At 45.3% G+C, this 21,131-nt stretch overlaps 1 protein-coding gene across 1 annotated transcript in view; it reads right to left on the bottom strand.

Moving 5' to 3' along the window:
- PTPN23 (protein tyrosine phosphatase non-receptor type 23) overlaps positions 1–16,000 on the bottom strand; it is a 51,978-nt gene extending 35,978 nt beyond the window's left edge. The window contains exons 1-3 of the mRNA XM_042474757.1: positions 15,815–16,000; positions 3,817–3,891; positions 1,742–1,869 (exon numbers count right to left, since the gene is read on the bottom strand). Coding sequence (XP_042330691.1) covers positions 1,742–1,869; positions 3,817–3,891; positions 15,815–15,898 — 287 coding nt within the window. The 5' untranslated portion in view covers positions 15,899–16,000. The remainder of the gene's footprint in view (positions 1–1,741; positions 1,870–3,816; positions 3,892–15,814) is intronic.
- Positions 16,001–21,131: the final 5,131 nt, after the last annotated feature.

Here is a 21,131-nt window from a genome sequence, read left to right as displayed (position 1 = left end):
TTGTCTCGAACTCCATATTGGGAGAAAGGTGAGATAGAAATCTAATTAATTTATTAATTAAAAAGTAAAGATGTTATAGGGGGCAACTAGCCTCTAACGGACATAATTCCCCCAATAACCACTATTTTAGGTGCCATATGTCCAGAAACAGGAAAAAATACATATAAATACATGTAATTAAACATTTACTATTTTGGTCACTAGAAACATCAATTCTAGTCACCACTGACTAGACATAGAGTTCATCAAGGGTCCTTTATGTCCCAGTACATGCTCAGCCCTGCCTTACAAATAGCTCTCATTGCTATGCAGATTGCCTTGTCACCTTGCCCCCTGTTAACTCATCCCCCCCCCCACAGTTGCCTTCTTACTTCCTAGTCTTGAAGAGCCTCTCTGCCCCTATCCACGAACCTCCCTCTCTTTCAAGTCCTGCACCCCCAGTGAGCCAGGCACTGGCACCATACCTGTGCCCGCTGAGTACAATTCTTTCTTTCTTTCCTGGAAACTTGTTGTAGACAAGCAGCCCATAGCTCACAGGCCAACATCAATCCACAGACCTCCATTTTGAGCAGCACTGCATTATTACTGTCTGGGAGAGTCTAAGGTCCTCACCAAATTACAAATCCCATGTTTCCACAGAATAAAGTCATGACAGTTACAGTGATATTAAAGTGGTATAACTGTGCAGTATAGATACATGAGTGGCTACGATGGCTGGGGATTTAGCAATTCTTAATCCAAAGTAATCTTTCCACAATTTCGACCTTTTCCTATAAAATCCTATATGACTAAAGTCCAGGCTATCAAAACAGACCATAACTCCCCCTATGAGCCTCCCAGACCCACAGGAGTGCCCCTTCTCTCAGGTTTAGTTGGTGGGAATACAAGATGGGGCCTTTGCAATAGCCACCCCTAGACTTTGGAACTCCCTCCCTGGGGAGGCTAGGATGGCCCCTCCTTGCTGTCCTGACAGGCTTTTAGAACTGAAGGCTTTGAACAAAGGGCCATTAAGTGCTATGTTAAATTGTACTGTTTAAGTTTTAAAATCTTTTTACAGCGTATAGTTTTAATATGGTTAATAGTTTAACTTGGTTTTAATGACTTTTGGCGTATTTTAACTGCAATCTTTTAAATGTGTAAGCTGCCTGGAGCCCCAGTCTTGGGGGACAAAAAGCAGAATGTAGATAAAGTTAATCTAGTCGGCCCTCTCTATTCTAGGACTTGCCATCCACAGATTCAAACATCCATAGACAGGAAGCCCGCATTGTTTTTAATGGTGGTGCTGTTGTCCCCATTGGTGGCGCAGCCGCATGCACACGCTGCCATGGGACAACAAGGGATGTCCTTAATGATGGCATAGCAGCTTGTACTTGTCACCATTGGGGACAATGCAGGTTTGAGCATCCATGCATTTTGGTATCCATAGGGGGATGCAGAATAAATACCTCATGGATACCGAGGGCCGACTGCACTAATTTGTTTCTGGCAAACCCTTCCCTAGCAGTTGACATTTCTCTTCCTCTCTTTCCTCTTTGGTACTAAGATGTATCATTTGGCAAAGAGATGTATCATTCTTGTGTGTTCATGGCACCCAGCAGAGTATTTCCCCACCCAATGTGGGGACCAAGGAAGTCCAACCCCAACTCTGTGGCCTTGGGAACAGCTGGAAGGGCTCTGGAGTCACAAGGTGGCCCCATCCTCCCATCCTGCCAGCTCTTCTTTCCACCTCTGGCCATCTTACCAAGTGATGGGGACAGCAGCCTCATGCTCAGCTCCCATAGGGATGCGGCTCTGCAGGTAGTGCAGCTGCCCAAAATACTTGCGCAGAATGCTGCAGCCTTCAAAGTCCCTGGGCACATTCACGGCATTCTGCATGGAGAAAGGAAAGCAACAGGAAGACATGTCCATCAGGAGTCTTAAGGAAAGAAGAAAAGACATGCATATATCCTTGTAACAGCATCAAAATCATTGCTGCCACCAGCAATTATCAACAGGAGCCACACTGAATAGAGTGATTGGACAGCAACTGCTTGGTGTGTGCTCCATAATTTTTAAAAGGCCTACATTAAAAGCACTGATTATGACTATGACAGCCCTAAACAACTTGGGGGCAGGCAATCAGAAGGCCTGCACCCTCTGAGTCTGCCCACATTCTCTGTGAGCTGGTGGTTTATCTGTCAAGTCCACCACACTCCTTGTCATCCTTACATCAGCACATGAAAAGAGTTTTATTGTGATTTTGGGGAGCTGACTGGGCTTTTTAAAAAAGATAACAAGGAATGGACTTCCCATCCAGCAGAAAGTGGAGGAAGAGGAGAAAACAACAGGACACCCCACCACCCCAGGAAGAGATGTGTACTACCTCCTGCTGCTGTGTGGACTTGCTGCTTGCTACCTGCATGCTCCATCTCACCTGGTGGACTGCTGGCCTCAGACTGCTTTGTGCCAGGATCAGGCCCCAGGTACCCAGCCAGAAAAACCTGTTCCCCTTGGGAAGGGGATAAAGGCTGGGTGCCTGCTGTGGTGGGCCTGCCACCGGCTGGGGCAACGGTAAAGAGGGGTCACCCCTTTGGGGGAGCAACTTCAGGAGGGGCAAGGGATCATTTGGCTGGTAAGGGAGGGAATATTTTAATGCAATTAATTTAACTAAATTTTGATGTTGGCATTTTAGTTTAAATAAGGGGATGTATTTTTAGTTGTGTATATGCATTTTTGTAAACCACCTTGATCCTTTGGAAAGGCAGTATGTAAATAAAATTTATTATTATTATTATTATTATTATTATTATTATTATTATTGCTATACTTTTTTACTTCTTGCCTTTTTAATGGACACATTTTAAATGGATAATTTAATTACAGTGAGCCTTCTGGATTCTCAGAGGTCTGGTAACGAGAACCCCCATGAAAACCAAAAAAACCTGGACAGTTGTACCTCATATTATTAAATAGTGGTGACACCACACACTTCCACAAGTCTATGTTCATGTCACCATCACTTCATAACAAGTCCACGGATCCAAAGGGCCCATTGTACATTTTAACAATTTTTGTACATCTTCAACCCTACATCAGTTGAGTGTATCATAATGCTTCGTCTATGCAGTTCCATGTCCTCCCCTCTACACTGTTAGTTCTTGAAGCCAGGAGGAGTTACTGTAGCTACTCCATACTGATGGGGAGGGGATGAAGGAGGCAATTCAGAGAAGCTGGTCTGGGCTCACAGCAGGGTAAAATTGAGTGTGTGTTCCCAGAGAAAATGCATCATCATTTTCCTTCCCCAGGGAACCAAGACCAGCCACAACTTCATTGCCTGAATTGCCTCCCTCATCCTCTCCTCTCTAATAGTAAGGAACAGCAATCTAGCAATCCTTCCAGGGATTTGACAGAAGCAGAGACTGAGTTTTTTAGACAGGGTGTACAAGAATAGTGCCCCATCCAAAAACATATATGCCCACGTGCTAGTCACACTTATGCACACTTCAGCCAAGGCTGATTCTAGAATCCAATAGGATTGTATCCTGTATGTGCTTTATACCTGTATTTGTTTCCTATAAGTCAGTTTGAGAGTGCTAAACAGTGACTTCATGGAAAGAACCAAACAACTTCCCTGACAAATGTCTCCATCCTGAGCATGTCAAACAGGGAATGCATGAGGCTGGATCCATGAGTCAGCCACACTACCCAGCCCTTTCAGCTCCCTGCCTCCTTTCCAAAAACCTAGTCTCTCATGAGGTTCTCCTAGGCAGAGTGCCTGCATTTGTATGCCAAACCCTCTGCAGATGCTGTCTCCATGAGAAGCGGGAAAGCCCTCACCTGCCTGAGCTGCTCCAGCTTCTTCAGCTCTTCATTGTAGTTCTCTGGATTCTCTCCATAGTTCTTCAGGACAAACTGACAGGAACAAAAAGAGAAAACATGATAGTCCTTCCACTAAAGAATCTGGTCCTGAAGGGAAGAAGCCAAGCCCTGACATCCTGGGATAGACAACTGCCAAAGAGCCTATTTTCCCCCACTAGAGAAAAGAAATGCAGAATTATTTATTTAATAAAATATTTCTCTCCTGACTGATATCTGAAGATCTCAGGGTGGCATATGATAAAATCCATTTAAGTCAATAAACAACAGCAACAACAAAATTAAACCGTTTACCACTTAAAACCAGGCAATTTAAAACCAGTTAAACCAATTCAAAGCAACTGTTTCCTGTCTTAAAGAAAGAACTGTCTTGGTACAGAGAACCTGGGCACTTTCTACACCAGAAGCAAGAGTCATGTGGCTCCCCCTGTCCTTGTACGACTGCAACTCCCAGCAGCCTAGGTCAGCCTAGCCATTAGAAAGGAATTCTGGGAGCTGAAGGGCTTCATCATTCCCACCCTGCTGTCTATATACAGAACACAGATATGCACAGAGGTTGAACATTTTAGAAACTGGCAAACAACTAAAAAATGGTACTTCTCCCTACAACCATATCTAGCCTGAGAAACCTGAAACCTAGAATGGTGCATTTTGTGCCTTTTGCTAGGTTGAAGAAATGTCACACCAGAGTCAAATGGTAATCCTTCCAAAAATTTTGGGTCTCATGATACCAAACATTGCCACAACAAGGAAATCCTACCCTTGAGGAAGTGTTTTGTGTTGTCATACACTGGGACCTATTCTGAGAGTTTAACCCTCCTAACATCAGGTAAAGCCACTTAAGTAGGCTTCAACTGATATGCTCTCCCTGTATCAACATATAAACCTGTCTCTATACCTGAAAACAGAGAGATTTCCCCAAAAGACTGGCTGCACTCTCTGTCATAGTGGCCACAGGACTCATGTTGATTAAGAACAAATATAGTTCTCAGAGGCAGATTGCTTTGAACCTTCAAGAGGAAAATAAAACAAAATCCAAAATTCTGCTGCACAGATACTGTTGACTATTTCTCCGCAAAAGGAAAATCCACATTTTTATTGCCTCTTTGTTTCATTGCCTTTGTTCCTTCTACATTCACTGTAGAAAGCAGATGCTAGGACCAAAATATTCTCACATCTCCTTGCTTCACGTACATTATTTTACCATTTCCACCTGGTGAGGAAGCCTGTGAAGCTTTAAACGCTGGCATGATATATTTTGTTGACAAGGAAGGAGGGAAACAAGGGTAAATTGTAAAAATAAATAGAATAACTGAAACAAGGATGTGTCAAATTTGCTATATTATATTGAATATCAATAATAGTCCAAACATATGAGTAGAGAGTCCCAAGTGTTGGCAGTAGAATTATTCTGCTGTTTCACCAAAAATATCCAATCAAAAATCTGGGAAGAATCAATAATGGTACTTGTAGTGTCAATAAATTATTGATATTCAAAAGGATTCAGAAGAGTCATTTCCCATAGCCAGCTTGTTGTTGTATACTGTTGCTAGACTTTTTACCACTGGGAATTTAGTATTTATAATATATATATATATATATATATATATATATATATTTTTGTATATATGACACATTCTTGTTTCAGTTATTCTATTTATTTTTACAATTTACCCTTGTTTCCCTCCTTCCTTGTCAATTATATTGTAAGCCTGCTGCTTGTTTTGGTTTATGATATATTTTGTGCCTTTTTGTTGGCTCGGATAAAGGTATCACCACAAGAGGGACTGTGGATTTTGTGGCCCTATTCCCCTCAGTTTCACTGGCCACCCTTGATATTTTAAAATCCAAGTAGCAGTCTTCAGACTGCAAAGAAAGCAACACAAATGGCCCTTTTCACAAACAACCTCCTGTTTCCAAAAGGGAGAATGCACCCAGGTTCATCCCTTCTGATGCCACTTTTACTAGATTTTCCATCACACAACAACAAACAGTAATCCATGGCACAGGCGCACGCATCCGCTGCAGGGAGCCCTGCTGGGAATCAAGGCATGCCAGGTCCAAAGTAAGACCAGTCATCATTTTTTGTGGGTTTTTCAGGCTATGTGGCCATGTTCTAGAAGATTTTCTTCCTGATGTTTTGCCAGCATCTGTGCCAGCCACAGATGCTGGTGAAACGTCAGGAAGAAAATCTTTTAGAACATGGCCACATAGTCCGAAAAACCCACAAAAAACTATGGATGCCAGCCATGGAAGCCTTCGACTAAGACCAGTCAGCTCAAACAGATGGTGTAGCGAGAAGGGCTCAGCCCTACCATCAGGTGTGCCTCCTCATGAGCACTTCCCACAAGATAACAAATGGTTGTTATACCCTTGACTGTAGTTTATGTCCACCTTTTGGCTTTCCTGGCAATTTATTATGATTTATTATGAGGAGGTTTTGCCAATGACTTCCTCTTCCACCAAGAGAGTGAGTTGCCAAATGCGACCCAGTGAGCTCCTGTGGTGGAGTGGGAATTTGAACCCACTCTTACGGAGTCCTATTCCAACATTCATACTGCTATATCACGCTGCACCCAGCAAGATAATTCATTTTGTTGTGGTAGTTTTCTGCCAATCCTGCCAGAAAACCCCATGACAGGAGTGTCATAAGTCAGAATGACTTGAAGGCACACAACCACCACCACCACCACCACCACCAGGTATTCTTGCCAGAATTTCTTCAGGGGTTTGTCCCCATTGCCTTCCACTGAGTCTGAGAGAGAGAAGGACTTGTCCATGATCACCCAGTGGGTTTCCTGGGCTAAGTGTGGATTCCAACCCAGGTCTCCAGAGTCCTAGTCCAGCATTCAAACCACTACACCTCACTGGCTCTGGGGCTTTCAAATCAATCTAGAAGGCCTGCTCCATTACCAAACCACTCTTACTGAATCAGGTGACAGAAGAAAGTTAAAAAGCACGTCATTCTTCCCATCTTTCCTTCCTGTTTCACTTTCTGTGGCTATGCTGAGCCATTCTTCATATTCTCATCTCTCAGAGCCATTCTTTAGCTTCATTTTAACAAAATCCAATCAAATCACAGAAGTAATTTGACAGAGAAATAATACATAACAGAGCATCCTGGGACAATCAGTATTCAGCATCTCATTTTGGCAAAAAACTAGAGGGGGGGGGACATTTTGTCAACAGGCACCAAACGTTTGGCAGTACAAGAGCAGGCTACCAAGTCCACAGTACCCACTTTTCCATGAAGTTGTACCACAGAACTGACTGGCACCATGATGTCTTCTTTTCTGCTTCCAAAGGGCACCATGAAATACAGAAGGCAAGTGCCTCTCTGCCAAACCAAACAGATCCAATTAGAGGGGCCACTTAACCAGCTTTATTTTCTCTATCTCACAAGCAGCAGAGACCGACCAAGATTACGGAAAAGGAAATTTAATCTGTCCCCCACAGGCAAAAGATTCATCCTCACAACAGTATCATAACACAATTCTGCATGGTAGGCTAGGGGGTGAGATAGCAATGGGGAGAAAGGGGAAGGTCAGCCAAGCATCTTTGTGTCCCTCTAAAAAAATCAGATCCCCCTTACTTTAGTGCCACCTGTGTGTGAAAGAGCAAGCAAATGGACTAGAGAGCATGTATATTATATTTTTTTACTGAATTTATGTATCACCTCTAGGTCCAACAGTTCCTGATGTGATGTACAACAGATACATGTGTATGTAGATCGGTTACGCTTGTGGAGCTTTCTGTTTTGTGATACAGCTTCATAGAAAAGCATGAGAAAGCCTGGCCATTATTAAGAACAGGCAGGGTCATCCAGGTTTCCACGGCCGAGGGAATCTGAATCCTGTTCTCCAGCTCAAACCACACCACACTCTAGCCTCTCTTTCTACATACATTGCCATAAAGGAAAAGTGAAAAGGAGAGGCAATCTATCTTTGACGTAAATTGCAGAGGCGACTGTGCCTTGTTTAACTTTTTTTTTTAAATACCTGTTTTTCAAAACCAGGACTTTTGGGCACTGCTAGTTTTCTGGCTTTTGGCATTTGTGCAAGTCCATGTTGCCCCCAGAGAGCATCAGGGGCAGAACACTGGCCCATGGAGCTGGTAAAGTATTCCACTCCAGTTTAGCAGTCCAGTTTAGAGGTATTGTATGGTGTGCCTTCAAGTCATTTCCAATTTATGGCGACCCTAAGGCAAACGACCTATCATGGCTTTTTTCTTAGCAAGATTACTTCAGAGGTGGTTTGCCATGCTCTCCTCCTGAGGCTGAGACAGGGATGTAGCCGGGGGGGGGGGGGTGGGGGGGCGGGGCCCCCCCTTCCCTTTAAAAAATGAATGGTGTGGGCTTGTGCGCCCCCGCCCTCAAGCCCCATTATAATGGTGGCACTTAGTCTGGACCCCCCCCCTTCCTAAAATCCTAGCTATGTCCCTGGCTGAGAGCATGTGGCTTGCCCAAGATCACCCTGTGGGTTTCATGGCAGAGCTGGGAATCAAACCCTGGTTCCAAGTGTCATAGGTCTGTTACAGACTGCCAAAATAAAGCTGCTTTGGGTCTCTTTGGAGGTATGCTGTTTAAATGATGCATGCACCCTAAGAATCCAGAAGCTGCACCAAAGCTGCACTCCAGTGTTTTGGAATGGAGTGTGGCTTTGGCACGACCTCCGGACTCTTAGGACCCATGCATCATTTAAATAGCATACTTCCAAAGAGACCTGAAGCAGCTTTATTTTGGCAGTCTGTAACAGGCCATAGTCCAAGGCTCAAACCAGTATGCCATGCTGGCTACTATCATACTGGCCTGTAAAAATTTCAAGAAATGCCAGATTTAGGGCATGCCCACAGGCTTCAAACCTCATATCCATCTCTCAGCCTTTCACTAAGCCATTCCCAAACTCATGGGATCTTTATCCTGCCCCATTCCCATCTCTCCTGTCTCATGACTCTTTCCCTCACGTCTTCATCTCCTACAATAAGAACCAGCAATGCGACGCCACTTCCTTATTGACTTCCTCCATGCTGCCATCCGTCAGCAGACTGTGACTCAGCTCCTTTGTTGAGCAGAGGTGACAGAAGAACTGGGAGAAGTAATACTGGCTATGAGAAATTTCTGGCCAATCATTTTTAGCAATTGCCTTTATTTTCAAGCTGCAGCTGCTACTGAAGATACTCCCATAGGAATTTTGCATGGGTAAAAACCCATAATGGGTTCACCTTAGGGTCACCATAAGTCAGAAATGAAGCCACACAACAACAAAGGCTTCGCAATGGGAACCCACTGGGTGACCTTGGGCAAGCCACACTCTCTCATCCTCAGAGGATGGCAATGGTAAACCTCCTCTGAAGAAACCTGCCAAGAAAACCCCATGATAGGATCACCATAAGTCACAACCGAAGTCACACAACAACACACAGAAAAACAGTACGTATGAGTAAAAGGCAGAGTCCCCTTTGGGCACTAAGGTTCCTGAAGAAATACTAGGAACTTTGTTTTTCACAGCCAACATGTTTGAAATGAGGTCTTGCATTTTAAATCTTATTTCAGAATTTCCAAAAACTGCATCCAAACACTTTGAATTGGCAAAAACAAAGGAGCAGATGTGATGATGGAAGAAGACCAGGCCCGTGTAGGGTTGCCATAACTGCCTACCCGGGCTGGGGAAACCTTCTCTGAGGCGGAGGAGTGTCCTCTGCCTCAGGGAAGGTTTCCCTAGCCAAGCTAGGCTTTGAGAAGAGAGGCTGCGATAGCGGCCTCTCTTCTAGGAGCCCAGCCTGGCGGAAAGCCTTCTCTGAGGCAGAGGACGCTCCACCGCCCCTAGGAAAGTTTCCCCAACCTGGCCAAAGGGGATGAGTTCTTCTTTCCTAGCCCCACGTGCAGGCATGCAAGCGGGGCGAGCGCACATTGCCACTGGCTGTGGCCCAGGCAAGTGTCGCAGGTGGCGCAGCCGTGCGGAGAAGACATAGGAGGAGGAGGAGGAGGTGGGTGGCTGGCCGCGCACATTAGCGGCTGCAGAGATGGCCGCATGAGCGGACGCATGGCCCAAAACCGGGATTTGGCGGCAACCAGGACGGGACATGCCCGGTGCAGCCAAAAATGGGACTGTCCCGGGTGCAGGCAGGATATGGCATCCCTAGGCCCATGACCACAATTTTTGGGCATGCCAAAAGTCACTCTGCAAAGAATCATACAACTTCTTGTGTTTTGTTTTGAAATGTCTTCCTTCCAGACCCAGCGATACTGCTCCAATACTCCAAGACAGAAAATTCACTCATTCAGTGGGCTGCTCTTTCCTAAATGCATCTCCCATTGCAGAGGTGAGGATTAAGCAACCCTCTGGATGTTGTTGAACTGCCACTCCCACCATCCTCCCCATATAATCTGCACACTCAGGTCAGCAGGGGAAAATTTGCTGGAGGTCCCAACTGTGCAATATGTGAGGACCTTGCAACAGGCCTTTTCCATCTCAGCCCCAAGAATATGGAACAATCTCCCTGATGAGCTCTGCTCCACCATGTCTTTAGACCTTTTTAAGAAGAATCTCAAGACCATCTTCTTTTCCCAAGCTTTCCCCCCATGAAATGTGACTTTGGTTATTTCCCCCTCTATCTTGGTATTGACTGCGACATGTTTCTGGATTCCCCCACTCAGCTGGCTGAGTATTAGTTTTTTATATGCTGTTTTTATATATTGTTTTATGATTGTACTGATTATTATGTATTTTATATGAATTTTGTACGCCGCTTTGATCAAATTGGAAAAGCGGGATAGAAATAAACTTTATTTATTATTATTATTATTGGTTATGCTGGCTACAGCTGCTGAGAACTACAACAGAGAGAGAGAGACAGAGAGAGAGACAGATGGATGGTTGGATGGATGGATGGGCAGAAGTGGGATGGCATGGTGTGATATCCTCATGTCCATAACTGAGGCTGGGAAGCCATGGTGTAGGTGGGTGAGTTTTCAAATATAATTTGGAAGCAGGCATCTACAACAGACGCACAGAGGAGCATGGAGGTGTGCTCACTCTGTCATTCCTTGGGGGAAGGCAAGCAATCTGATTAAAGGCTCTGAGTCAGGAGCTGAGTAAGCCATGCATCAGGAAGAAAGGCCCAGAAAACATCCACCAGCACCACCTCCTTTATGTTCAGCCGTCCCCTCACTGCCTGACATCTTTTACCAATACTACAAAGTTCTTCCTGCCGGAACTTGGGCATGTTACTTTTTTTGGACCACAATTCCCAGAAGTCCCCAGCCAGCAAGGCCTTGCTGACTAGGGGATTCTGGAAACTGTCAACCAAAGCTCCTCTTTTTCTTTACATTCATTTCAACAATTCCTAGAATCCCTCAAAGTGTGTTCGGGATTCTAGATATGATATTCAAGGGATTCTCGGCTTTGTCATTCAAAATGTTTCAGCACATGCCCTAACTTCTTTCAGCCTGTACTTCTCTTTGGTGCTCACATGCCACATTTAGGGAACATATTCCACCACTGAGAGCCAGTGCGGTGTAGTGGTTTGACTGGAGATCAGGGTTTGAATCCCCGCTCGGCTAAGGAAACTGACCAGATGACTTTGGGCAGGTTACATTCTCTCAGCCTTAGGGGAAGGCAAAGGACCTGTGAACAAATCTTGCCAAGAAAATCCTGTCGCCTTATGGCAGAAGTTCTTAACTATTGATCCTCCAGCTGCTTTGGACTTAAGCATCCAGAATCCTTTGCAAGCATGGTCAATGATGAGGGAATCTGGGAAATGAAGTCAAAAACACCTGGAGGACCAGAGGTTGAGAACAACTGCCTTTTGGTCACGGTTAAGTCGGAAACAACTTGAAGGCAAACAACAACAATTCCATCACTTCCTACAGGTGTGTTATTTTTCAGCCTAGGGTGACAAGAGTTTAGAACTCTCCTCCTAAACTCAGTCTATCAATTGATCCTCCCAACCTGATGCCAATTATCTGTTCATCTAAACTACAGAATGTGCAAAGATGCATGCAGCATATTGCTGTGTGTGAACACCTGTGGACCAGGGAAGCTAACCAATACTGGCATCAGATGGCATACAGATTACAGAATAAAACCTCTAACCCTACTAAAATCCACATAGAGAAACAGAAACCACAGTGTCTTCCAAACTGGGGAAAAGGGGTATTCGACAAAGCAATACTACACCCTCCTTCAGTGTCAGTGAACAACAAGTCACCATGAAAAAAACTGAAGTGACTAGGGAGATGGAGCAACTCACACAGACATTAGAGACATTAATAATGTTTAGGACCATAGTTATAAGGGATTACATGAACCATCCAGACCACCCTCTGCCATACAGGAGCCCACTGCTAAGCACCCCTGACAGATGGGTATCTAATTTCTGCTTAAAACTTCTAATGAAGGAGGGTCCACCTTCTTCTAAGAGAATCTGTTCCACTGTTGAATAGCTCTTACAAGTCAGAAGAGTCTTCCTAACATTTAGGTAGAATCTCTTTTCTTATCATTTGAATCCAGGGATACATCCTGGTCTCTGAAGCACCAAAAAAGAAGCCGGCTCCTTTTTCTAGATTACATCATGTCAGAACTTTAAGCATAAAATAACCAAGGCCTTGAAAGAGGTATATCGAGCCACGCAGGATGTGGACAAAGAGAAGGGCAAGACATTTGACTCTTGAGCTTATAGCAGCAGAACCTGGAGCCATCCAATTAAAAATGAAAGTATGTTTGGAGAGGGATTCAAAATTGATTGAAAGTGCCCCCCCCCCAATGCAAACTATGTATTACTTTTAATTATTTTTGTAGAATGTACCCCACAGGCAGGTTTATTTTATCTATTTTAAATGATTGCATGTACAGCACTGTGTAAATTTACAGCGCATTATAAATAAAGCTTAATAATAATAATAATAAATAAATAAATAAATAAACTTAAACTGCAGAAGTCACTACCACAAGGATGGGGTAATGGCTTCCAACATGGATGGCTTTAAAAAGGATTAGGGAAGCTCCTGGAAGACCATAAGGTTCTCAATGGCTCCTTGCCATGATGAGCGTATTTTACTTCCAGTATGCTCTATGCTTCTCAATACCTCACTGACAAGAGAAAATCTGTATCTGTTTGAGCTGCAATTCATTGTGATAGTTGGGTTAAGTATAGGATATGAACTCCTTCTTCCAAGGAGACAAACACTGACAAGCCCTAGTGCAGAGCAAAAGACTAACAGATGTACCACTAAGCTTGGGGTCCCCCCCCCCCAAAATCTCCTGCTTCTCAATCAGTCACAAGTACAAGTAGTCAAGACAAATGTGTTAAGGTTCATGTGCCCACAGACTGGGATCCATCCTTCAGAGAAAGAGAATGCTCAACTGGCAAAAGGGAATCAGATGTTCTGTTCACTGAAAAGGAACTGATAAGCGGGGCAGAGTGCTTGAGTGAAGCTGAAGTTACTACAGCCCTACGACAGCAAAAGAAAGTTAAACTGCTAATGTGTAAGGTACAACTCCCTTTAGGCATGTGTTCTAAAAAATCATGTTTATTCAAGTGTAGTCATTTTCTGTTAAATATAAGAAAAGTATATGATTGTCCCCCATTATCACAAATATTCTAATAAATAATTTCCACCTAAAGCTTTGGAAGTATTTAACTATAACCTCTAAACCAGCTGAGCAAAGTCAGATAATACTATTTAAAGCACTCGTACATTTTCCAGAAATATTTCCAGTCCGACTTTTCCCAGAAAACCCCCATCATTGCCCTAGACAAGTTGCTGGGGGTCTTGAGGTGGGAACAAAGGGCCGCTCTTTGAGACTTCCAGAAGTAGTCATTCACTTTCCTCTTCTTTTTGGTCAGGAAAATGGCCACCTGGGGAGACCTGAGGGGTCAAGAGCTACAAAACCAATGTTGGGTCCATCAGGACAACAGAATTAGAAGGCATCTGTAATCCTTGCTAAATGTGTTGCAGAAAGACCCTCCTAAGCACATGAGCTCAGAAAAAGGTTTATACACAAGTCAGTTTTTCATACTAGTGCTGCCAGTTACCAATCTAGCTATCTGTCTATGTCAAACAACAAATCAACAAATGTAGGTGTTTTAAACACTGAATACCATGAATGAAATGAGGCAAAACCTTTACTGGTTCCAGTATAAAAGGAGAACAACTTTCAAGAGTTGGCATTACAGGACGTGAGATGGGGAGCAGTACCTTTACCTTCTGCTCTCACCCCTCTCTTATTCCTATCCAATTTTTCTCCCAGTTGGGATGAAATGAATTTGTAATCATATTCATTGTTATCTTGCAATAACTAGTCCTGATGAAGAGGCCTGGAGTACTTCAAAGCTTGCCTTTTCAAAGGACAGTTCACTATTCCAATGAAGGCATCCTGATTTTGGATTTTTCCAACAGGGATTCATTTTTTAATGTAGGTGTCCATTTCCAGACAGAGCACCAACCCCATTCCGCCCAGACCTCTGCCTCACCTACATAAGCCACCCAAACTTAACTTGATCCCCAAATCTGTACCCCCAATTCCCCTGGGTCTCTTGCCCTTCTACAGAACTGCCCCCCAAAGAGGGTTTCTGCCCCCTCACCCCAAAACCTGCCTGTCAATCAACCCTCTCAGGGGCCTGTCTTCCCGATGCCTCTTGCCCCCAGCTTTCCCACAGAGTCATCCAAAACATCTCCAAAAGTTGGCCCTTCAGACCTCCTCTCCCCCAGGGGGCTTTCCCATGGGATTTGGTATAGAGCTCCCTAAGGAGGATGCTGTAGGAATTGATGTTTGGAGATTTTAAGGAATTAATAGGGGTGTATAATTCAGTATTAATATTTTATTGACTGTTCAATTGCGTTGTATTATTTTAATGATATAATCCCGCTTTGATCCTTGGAAGAGGCGAGACATATAAATAAACATTCTTCTTCTTATTATTCTTATTATTATTATTCTTATCATTATTCTGTCATTAACTGCCCACTCTGAAACCTGTTCCCAAGTCAACCCTCCCTCATCTCTCCCACAAGAGGCCTCCCCCCCAAAACCAGTCCCTCAGGCATCTTTGCCCTTACAAACCTGTCTCCAATTCCACCCATTCCCAGCCTCCTTGACACCTCCAGCCCCCCCCCCTGCTTTCCAAAATGGGACTTCTTCCCTCCGACCCCCTCCCCAAACTGTTTCCCCCAAGTCAGGGTCCCTGGCCCTCCAGGGGGGCTCAGGCCTCCAGCCTCCCTCCCTTTCCCACAGGAGCAGGGCCCCCTTCTCTTCCTTGGCCCACCCCCCAAAACCTGTCTCCCCAAATCAGCCCCTTACCCTCCCTGCCCCCAGGAGAGGCTCCTTTCCCCCCTCACCCCCCAAATCTGCCCCTAAGTCTCCCCCAGGCCTCCTGCCCACCCCATCCTTTCCCCAAGGGGTCTCCTGCACCCCAAAACCTGTCCCTCAATCAGACTCCTTGGAACCCAAGGGGGGCTCCTTCCTCCCTCGCCCCAAACCCTGACCCCCAGGTTTCCCTCTTCCTCAGGCCTCCTCCTTCCCCTCCATTGCTCCCACAGGTGGACCTCCCTCCCAGTCCCCCCCAAAATCAGACCCTCTGGCTCCCTCTCCCTAGAAGGTCCTCCCCACCCACCCCAAACATGACATCCCCTCAGCCCTCTTGACCCCCCCATAGGGTCCCCCAAAACCTGCCCACACCAGCCTCCCTGGGCCCAAAGGGGGCTCTTTCCCCCTCCTGCCCCCCAAGTGCCACTCTCTGACCCCTCCCCCTTCCCGAAAGGGGGCCCCCAGGTCTCCCCACAGGCCTTTCCCCCTCAAGGGAAGCAGGCCCCAAAGCCTGCCCCAAAGAAGAACCCCTGCCCCCAAAATGAAGCCCCTCTCGGCCGGGCCAAGCGGCCCCTCCCCCGCCTCCAGGGACTACTTTGTCTCCCTCCGCCGCCGCCGCCCCCTCAGCTCCTCTCTGCCGGGACCCGGCCCACCTTCTTGACGGCCTGATGGAAGCCGAAGTCGCCCGCCTCCTTGAGGTCCAGCCAGATCATGGGCATGCGGGGCACGGCCTCCATCCCGCCGCCTGCGCCTCGCTCAACCCCTCGCTCGCTTCACACTTCGCTCCCAGCGGCGGAGGGATCCCGGCGGAGGGAACCGCCTCCGAAGCAGCAGAGCAGGCCGCTTCCGGAAACAGCCGAGTCCAGCCGAAACCAGTTCGGGTCAGCATTGGCCAGGCAGCATACGCCTGATCGGCCCAGGCCCCGCCCACTCGCCCGCCGGAAGTCCGTGGAGCGGACGCCGCGGTGCCTGCTGGGAAATGAAGTTCCCGCCCTGATTGCCTCACCTCAGGCTTCCTCTGAGGGAAAGAGAAAGAGAGCAGTTTTATGACTGCACAATATTTATTATTATCATTATTACTGTTATTATTAAAGCGTTATACATACAATCAAATCAAAACAGAGAAAATAAACCCGCTTTACGAAAGTGATTAAACATGATAACTAAACGGAATTAAATAATAATTAATAATTAATTAATTAAAACATAATTCTTTAATTCTTTATAATTATTTACAATTATTTGGAATTACTACGTTTAATTATGACATAGTAATTGTAAATAATTATAAATCATTGTAAATAATAGTTATAAACATTTAAACATAATAATGAAGAATAATTAAACACAGTAATTAAAAATAATTAAACATAGTAATTAACCATAATTTCGGTTGACCATTAATGGTATCACCGATGGATTTTTGTTTGCATTTGTTAAATAACATTCAAACAATGAAATACAGCAGATAACAAATGAAAACAGTGTCTCTTCTCCAGGCTAAAGACACCCAGCAGCTCCCTCAGCCGCTTCTCACGCTCTCAGGAGGCGAACCATAGGGTTGGAAGAGACCCCAAAAGGGCCCTGATCCAGCCCAACCCCCTTCTTCTGCCATGCAGGAACTCTCCATCAAAGCATCCCCAATGAGAGATGGCCATCCAGCCTCTGCTTAAAGACCTCTAAGGAAGGAGACTCCAACACAATCTCCATGGAGGGAGTGTCTTCCACTGTCTACAGCTGTCCTCCTAATGTTTATGTGAAGGTTGTTCTCACTTACGATTTACAACGATTTAAAATACACCAGTTTTGGTAAAACCGATTCAAAATAACACGGGTGTTATCCCGCGTTCCAAATCGCTTTTTTCCCTTCGTTCTCATGTACCAACTGAATCGCTGTAAGTGATCCGCTTTCGTTCCTATTCAAGAATGAATCAGTGTATATTTAAACTGGTTTTGTTACTTTTTTGATCACATTCACTTGTTTCGGCTGTCAATCAAAGCGACGTCATCATGACGTCACAGTAATTCGGAGTAACATACACCGATGTAGCCTGTACCTGCGTTCCCACTACCTGGCCGTTTTTAATTCGTTATAAATTTTGCGGTTTTTTTTTTTAAAGAGTCAATCAGGAGGCGCTTATTCGTCCTCTTCTGTGTCTCCCCATATTAACTGCCATAACTCAGTGCTAGGGAATCCTGGGAATGGTAGTTTATTATGGCACCAGCACTCTCTGGCAGAGGAGGATAAATGTCTCACAAACACAACAAACACAACCACCCCATAGTTCCTCTGGAAAGATTCGCTTTGGCCGCCCCATGGGGAGAGAATCTTTGAGGATTGCTCCCTGGGCTGTCTTGGGAGCCATGAAGCGGGAATGTCCTGCAAAACCCATCCCATAGTTCCTCTGAAAAGAGCTTCGGTTCCCCAAATTCGTTCTGGGTCCTGTTCTCCGGAACAGCAGGAAAAAAGCTTGCTCCCTCCTCAATGTGACACCCCTTCAAATACTTAAACAGGGCTATGATATCACCCTTTAACCATCCCTTCTCCAGGCTAAACATCCCCAGCTCCCTAAGGCATTCCTCATAAGACATGGTTTCCAGACCCTTCACCACTTTGGTTGTCCTCCTCTGGACACATTCCAGCTTCTCAGCATCCTTTTTGAATTGTGATGCCCAGAACTGGACACAGGATTATTCCAGGTGAGGCCTGAGGGTTGCCATAATTGTCCACTATTACCAGGACACTGCTATTGATGCAGCCTAAAATCGCATTGGCCCTATTAGCCGCCGCATCACACTGTTGACTCCTATTCAACTTGTGGTCTACAGAGAAGGGAGGGCCCTGGTTCCTGATCGCTCTCATCCAGGCTGATGACTGAAGTGCCCATCTCCCTTCCTGAAATAAGATAACCACCATGACAGGAGATATGAGCAAGCAGAAAACCTAATGCATCCTAATTGCTTATTAATCGATTCACGCCTTTGCAATGTCTCCATCAATAAGCCCCCATGGCCGGGAGGTGGCGATGAAGAGCACCGTAGCCTCTCCTGAGCTTTGCAAGTTTGACATATCTAGGCCATTGCAATACTAATAGGGAGAGTTACTTTTGGGGGGACTACCATCCCCACAATCCCAAATGCTTTTATTGCTAACTACCACCCATTCAGCTTCAATTGTGGGACGAGAGATCTCCAAGAGTCCTAGGCTGCATCTACGTTGGAGAAATAACCTGGTTTGGCACCACTTTAACTGCCCTGGCTCAAGGCTATGGAATTCTGGGAGCTGGTTGTGGGCCCAGAGCGGAGCAGAACTTAAGGAATGAAGGCCCCACAAGAAACTCCAGATCCCAGAATTCCATAGCATTGAGCCAGAAAGAGTTAAAGTGATGCCAAACCAGGTTATTTCTCCAGTGTGGATACAGCCTTAGAGACAGCTGCTGGTGATGCCATTAAACCTTATGCATTTTCCTCTACTGGGTCATGCAGGCCAACACCACTATACCTCACTGGTCTACTATTCTTTCCTATAGAGTTTTCTGACTGCTAGGAAGTCTGTTTTTCAACCTGGGCATGAATTATTGCAAACATTATCTCCATGCTGCAGTCCTTTCTCTCTTTCTTTTTTTAATGGCACCATCATCCACACAAAGTCTTTAGGGAGCGTAGGTTCTCAGCTGAGCAGCCTTTTCCGTTCTCCTTTGCAATTATATCCGCCGCATGACCAGCCTACATGCTGTTATGCAACATACTCTGAGCCTCGGATGTAGTAGCCTTTAAAGTATATCTCTATTTTTAAAAAAGTATATTTTGGGTTTTGTTTGTTTGTTTGTCTGCGCAGTCAGCGCTCTCCTTTCTCTTTCTTCTCTCCTCTGACAAAAGGCTCCACCAAAATAGCAAACGGAAAACAGGGAGAACCTATTTTAAATGTGGATGAAAACCCCTTAAATGTTAATTGCCTTCAAATGTCAACTCCTTGGTACTGATGCGGCAGCTAGAAAAGCCAATGTGATCCTAGGCTGCATTAATAGATGTATAATGTCTAGCTCAAGGGAAGTAATAGTGCCAATCTCTTCTGCTTTGGTCTTCTCCTGTTCCCTTATCTGTTGGAGTTCCCCAGGGCTTTGTTCTGGGTTCCCTTCTGTTTTCTCTCTACACACTGTCCTTAGGAAAACTCATCAGCTCTTTTGGCTTTTCCTACCATCTGTATGCCGATGACACCCAGCTGTATCTTTCTGCCCCTGACCTTTCTCCAAGGCTTGAACAGCAAGTCTCGTCTTGCCTCACAGCTGTCTCGCAGTGGATGTGCCATCAGCGTTTGAAGCTCAACATGTCCAAGACAGAGCTTCTTGTCTTTCCTCCTAAGCCCACCCTTCAACACTCCTTTTCTGTCTCTGTGGACAACATTTCTATTCAACCAGTCCAGCAAGCCCAAACCAAAGATTGGTTTTATCTTTGACTCTTCTCTGTCGTGGATCCCTCAGATCCAGACCACAGCCAAGGCTTGTAGATTGCCAAAATCCGACCATATCTCTCCGCCTCTACTGCCAAGATCCTGGTCCATGCCCTAGTGATCTCACAACTTGATTACTGTAACGTCCTCCTGGCCGGGCTTCCTCTTTCTCACCTCCGTCCTTTAATCTCTGTCCAGCATTCAGCTGCACGCATTATCACTTCCACCCACCGCTTTGACCACATCTCTCCTGTTTTGGCATCCCTTCACTGGCTCCCCCTCCCTTTCCGCATTCAGTACAAGCTCCTGCGGTTGACGTTCAAAGCCCTCCATGGACTGGCCCCTCCTTACTTATCAGACCTTCTTTCTCCTCACCTTCCCACTAGGGCCCTCCGTTCTGGTAGTCAAGGTCTACTGTCCCAGCCTAGGATTTCCTCTGCCCCATCCCAGATTCACCCCTTTTCATTCGCTGCCCCTCACGCCTGGAACCTTCTTCCCCCGCGAGCAACAGCCATCACTTCTTTATCCAGCTTCAAAACGGAGTTGAAGACCATCCTGTTCAGGGCAGCGTTCCCAGGCATTGCATAATTGTCACTTGCTATTTGATATTCTTTTGTTGCCTGTTTTATTGAATCATTTCCTATATTGCTATGTATTTTATATGTATTATCCTACTAGAGAGGCCCCTTCCCCACCACCACTCCCTTCTCCTTTTGTGTCGTGTCTTTTTAGACTGTAAGCCAGAGGGCAGGGAACCGTCCAATTAAAAAGATTGTATGTACAGCGCTGTGTAAATTTACAGCGCTTTATAAATAAAGGTTAATAATAATAATAATAATAATAATAATAATAATAATAATAATAATAAGGTCTCATCTGGAATAACACTGTGTCCAGTTCTGGGCACCACAATTCAAAAAGGATGTTGAGAAACTGAAGTGTGTCAAAAGGAGGGCGATCAAAATCGTGAAGGGTCTGGAAACCATGTCTTATTTGGAATGACTTAGGGAGCTTGGTATGTTTAGCCTGGAGAAGAGACAGTTAAGAGGTGATGTGATAGCCCTGTTTAAGGATTTGGAGAGGTGTCATATTGAGGATGGAGCAAGCTTGTTTTCTGCTGCTCCAGAGAATAGAACAGTCTCAATGGATTCAAACTACGTACAGGAAAAGAGATTCCACCTCAACATTAGGAGGAACTTCCTGAAAGTAAGCCTGCATCAATAGAAGTATAGTGTCTCATGGGAAGTAATAGTGCCACTCTATTATGCTTTTAGAGTATTGTGTCCAGTTCTGGGCACCACAATTCAAATAGGATGTTGAGAAGCAGAAGCGTGTCCAGATGAGGCCCAGCAAAATGGTGAAGGGCCTGAAAACCATGAAGCCCTATGAGGAGAGACTTAGGGAGCTGGGGATGTTTAGCCTGGAGAAGAGAAGGTTAAGAGGTGATATGATAGCCCTGTTTAAATATTTGAAACGGTGTCATATTGAGGATGAGAGCCAGCATGGCATAGTGGTTTGAG

Source organism: Sceloporus undulatus, chromosome 6 (genome assembly GCF_019175285.1).
Source record: "Sceloporus undulatus isolate JIND9_A2432 ecotype Alabama chromosome 6, SceUnd_v1.1, whole genome shotgun sequence".
Taxonomy (NCBI): Eukaryota; Metazoa; Chordata; class Lepidosauria; order Squamata; family Phrynosomatidae; genus Sceloporus; species Sceloporus undulatus.
This window is presented reverse-complemented; position numbering and strand designations above follow the sequence as displayed.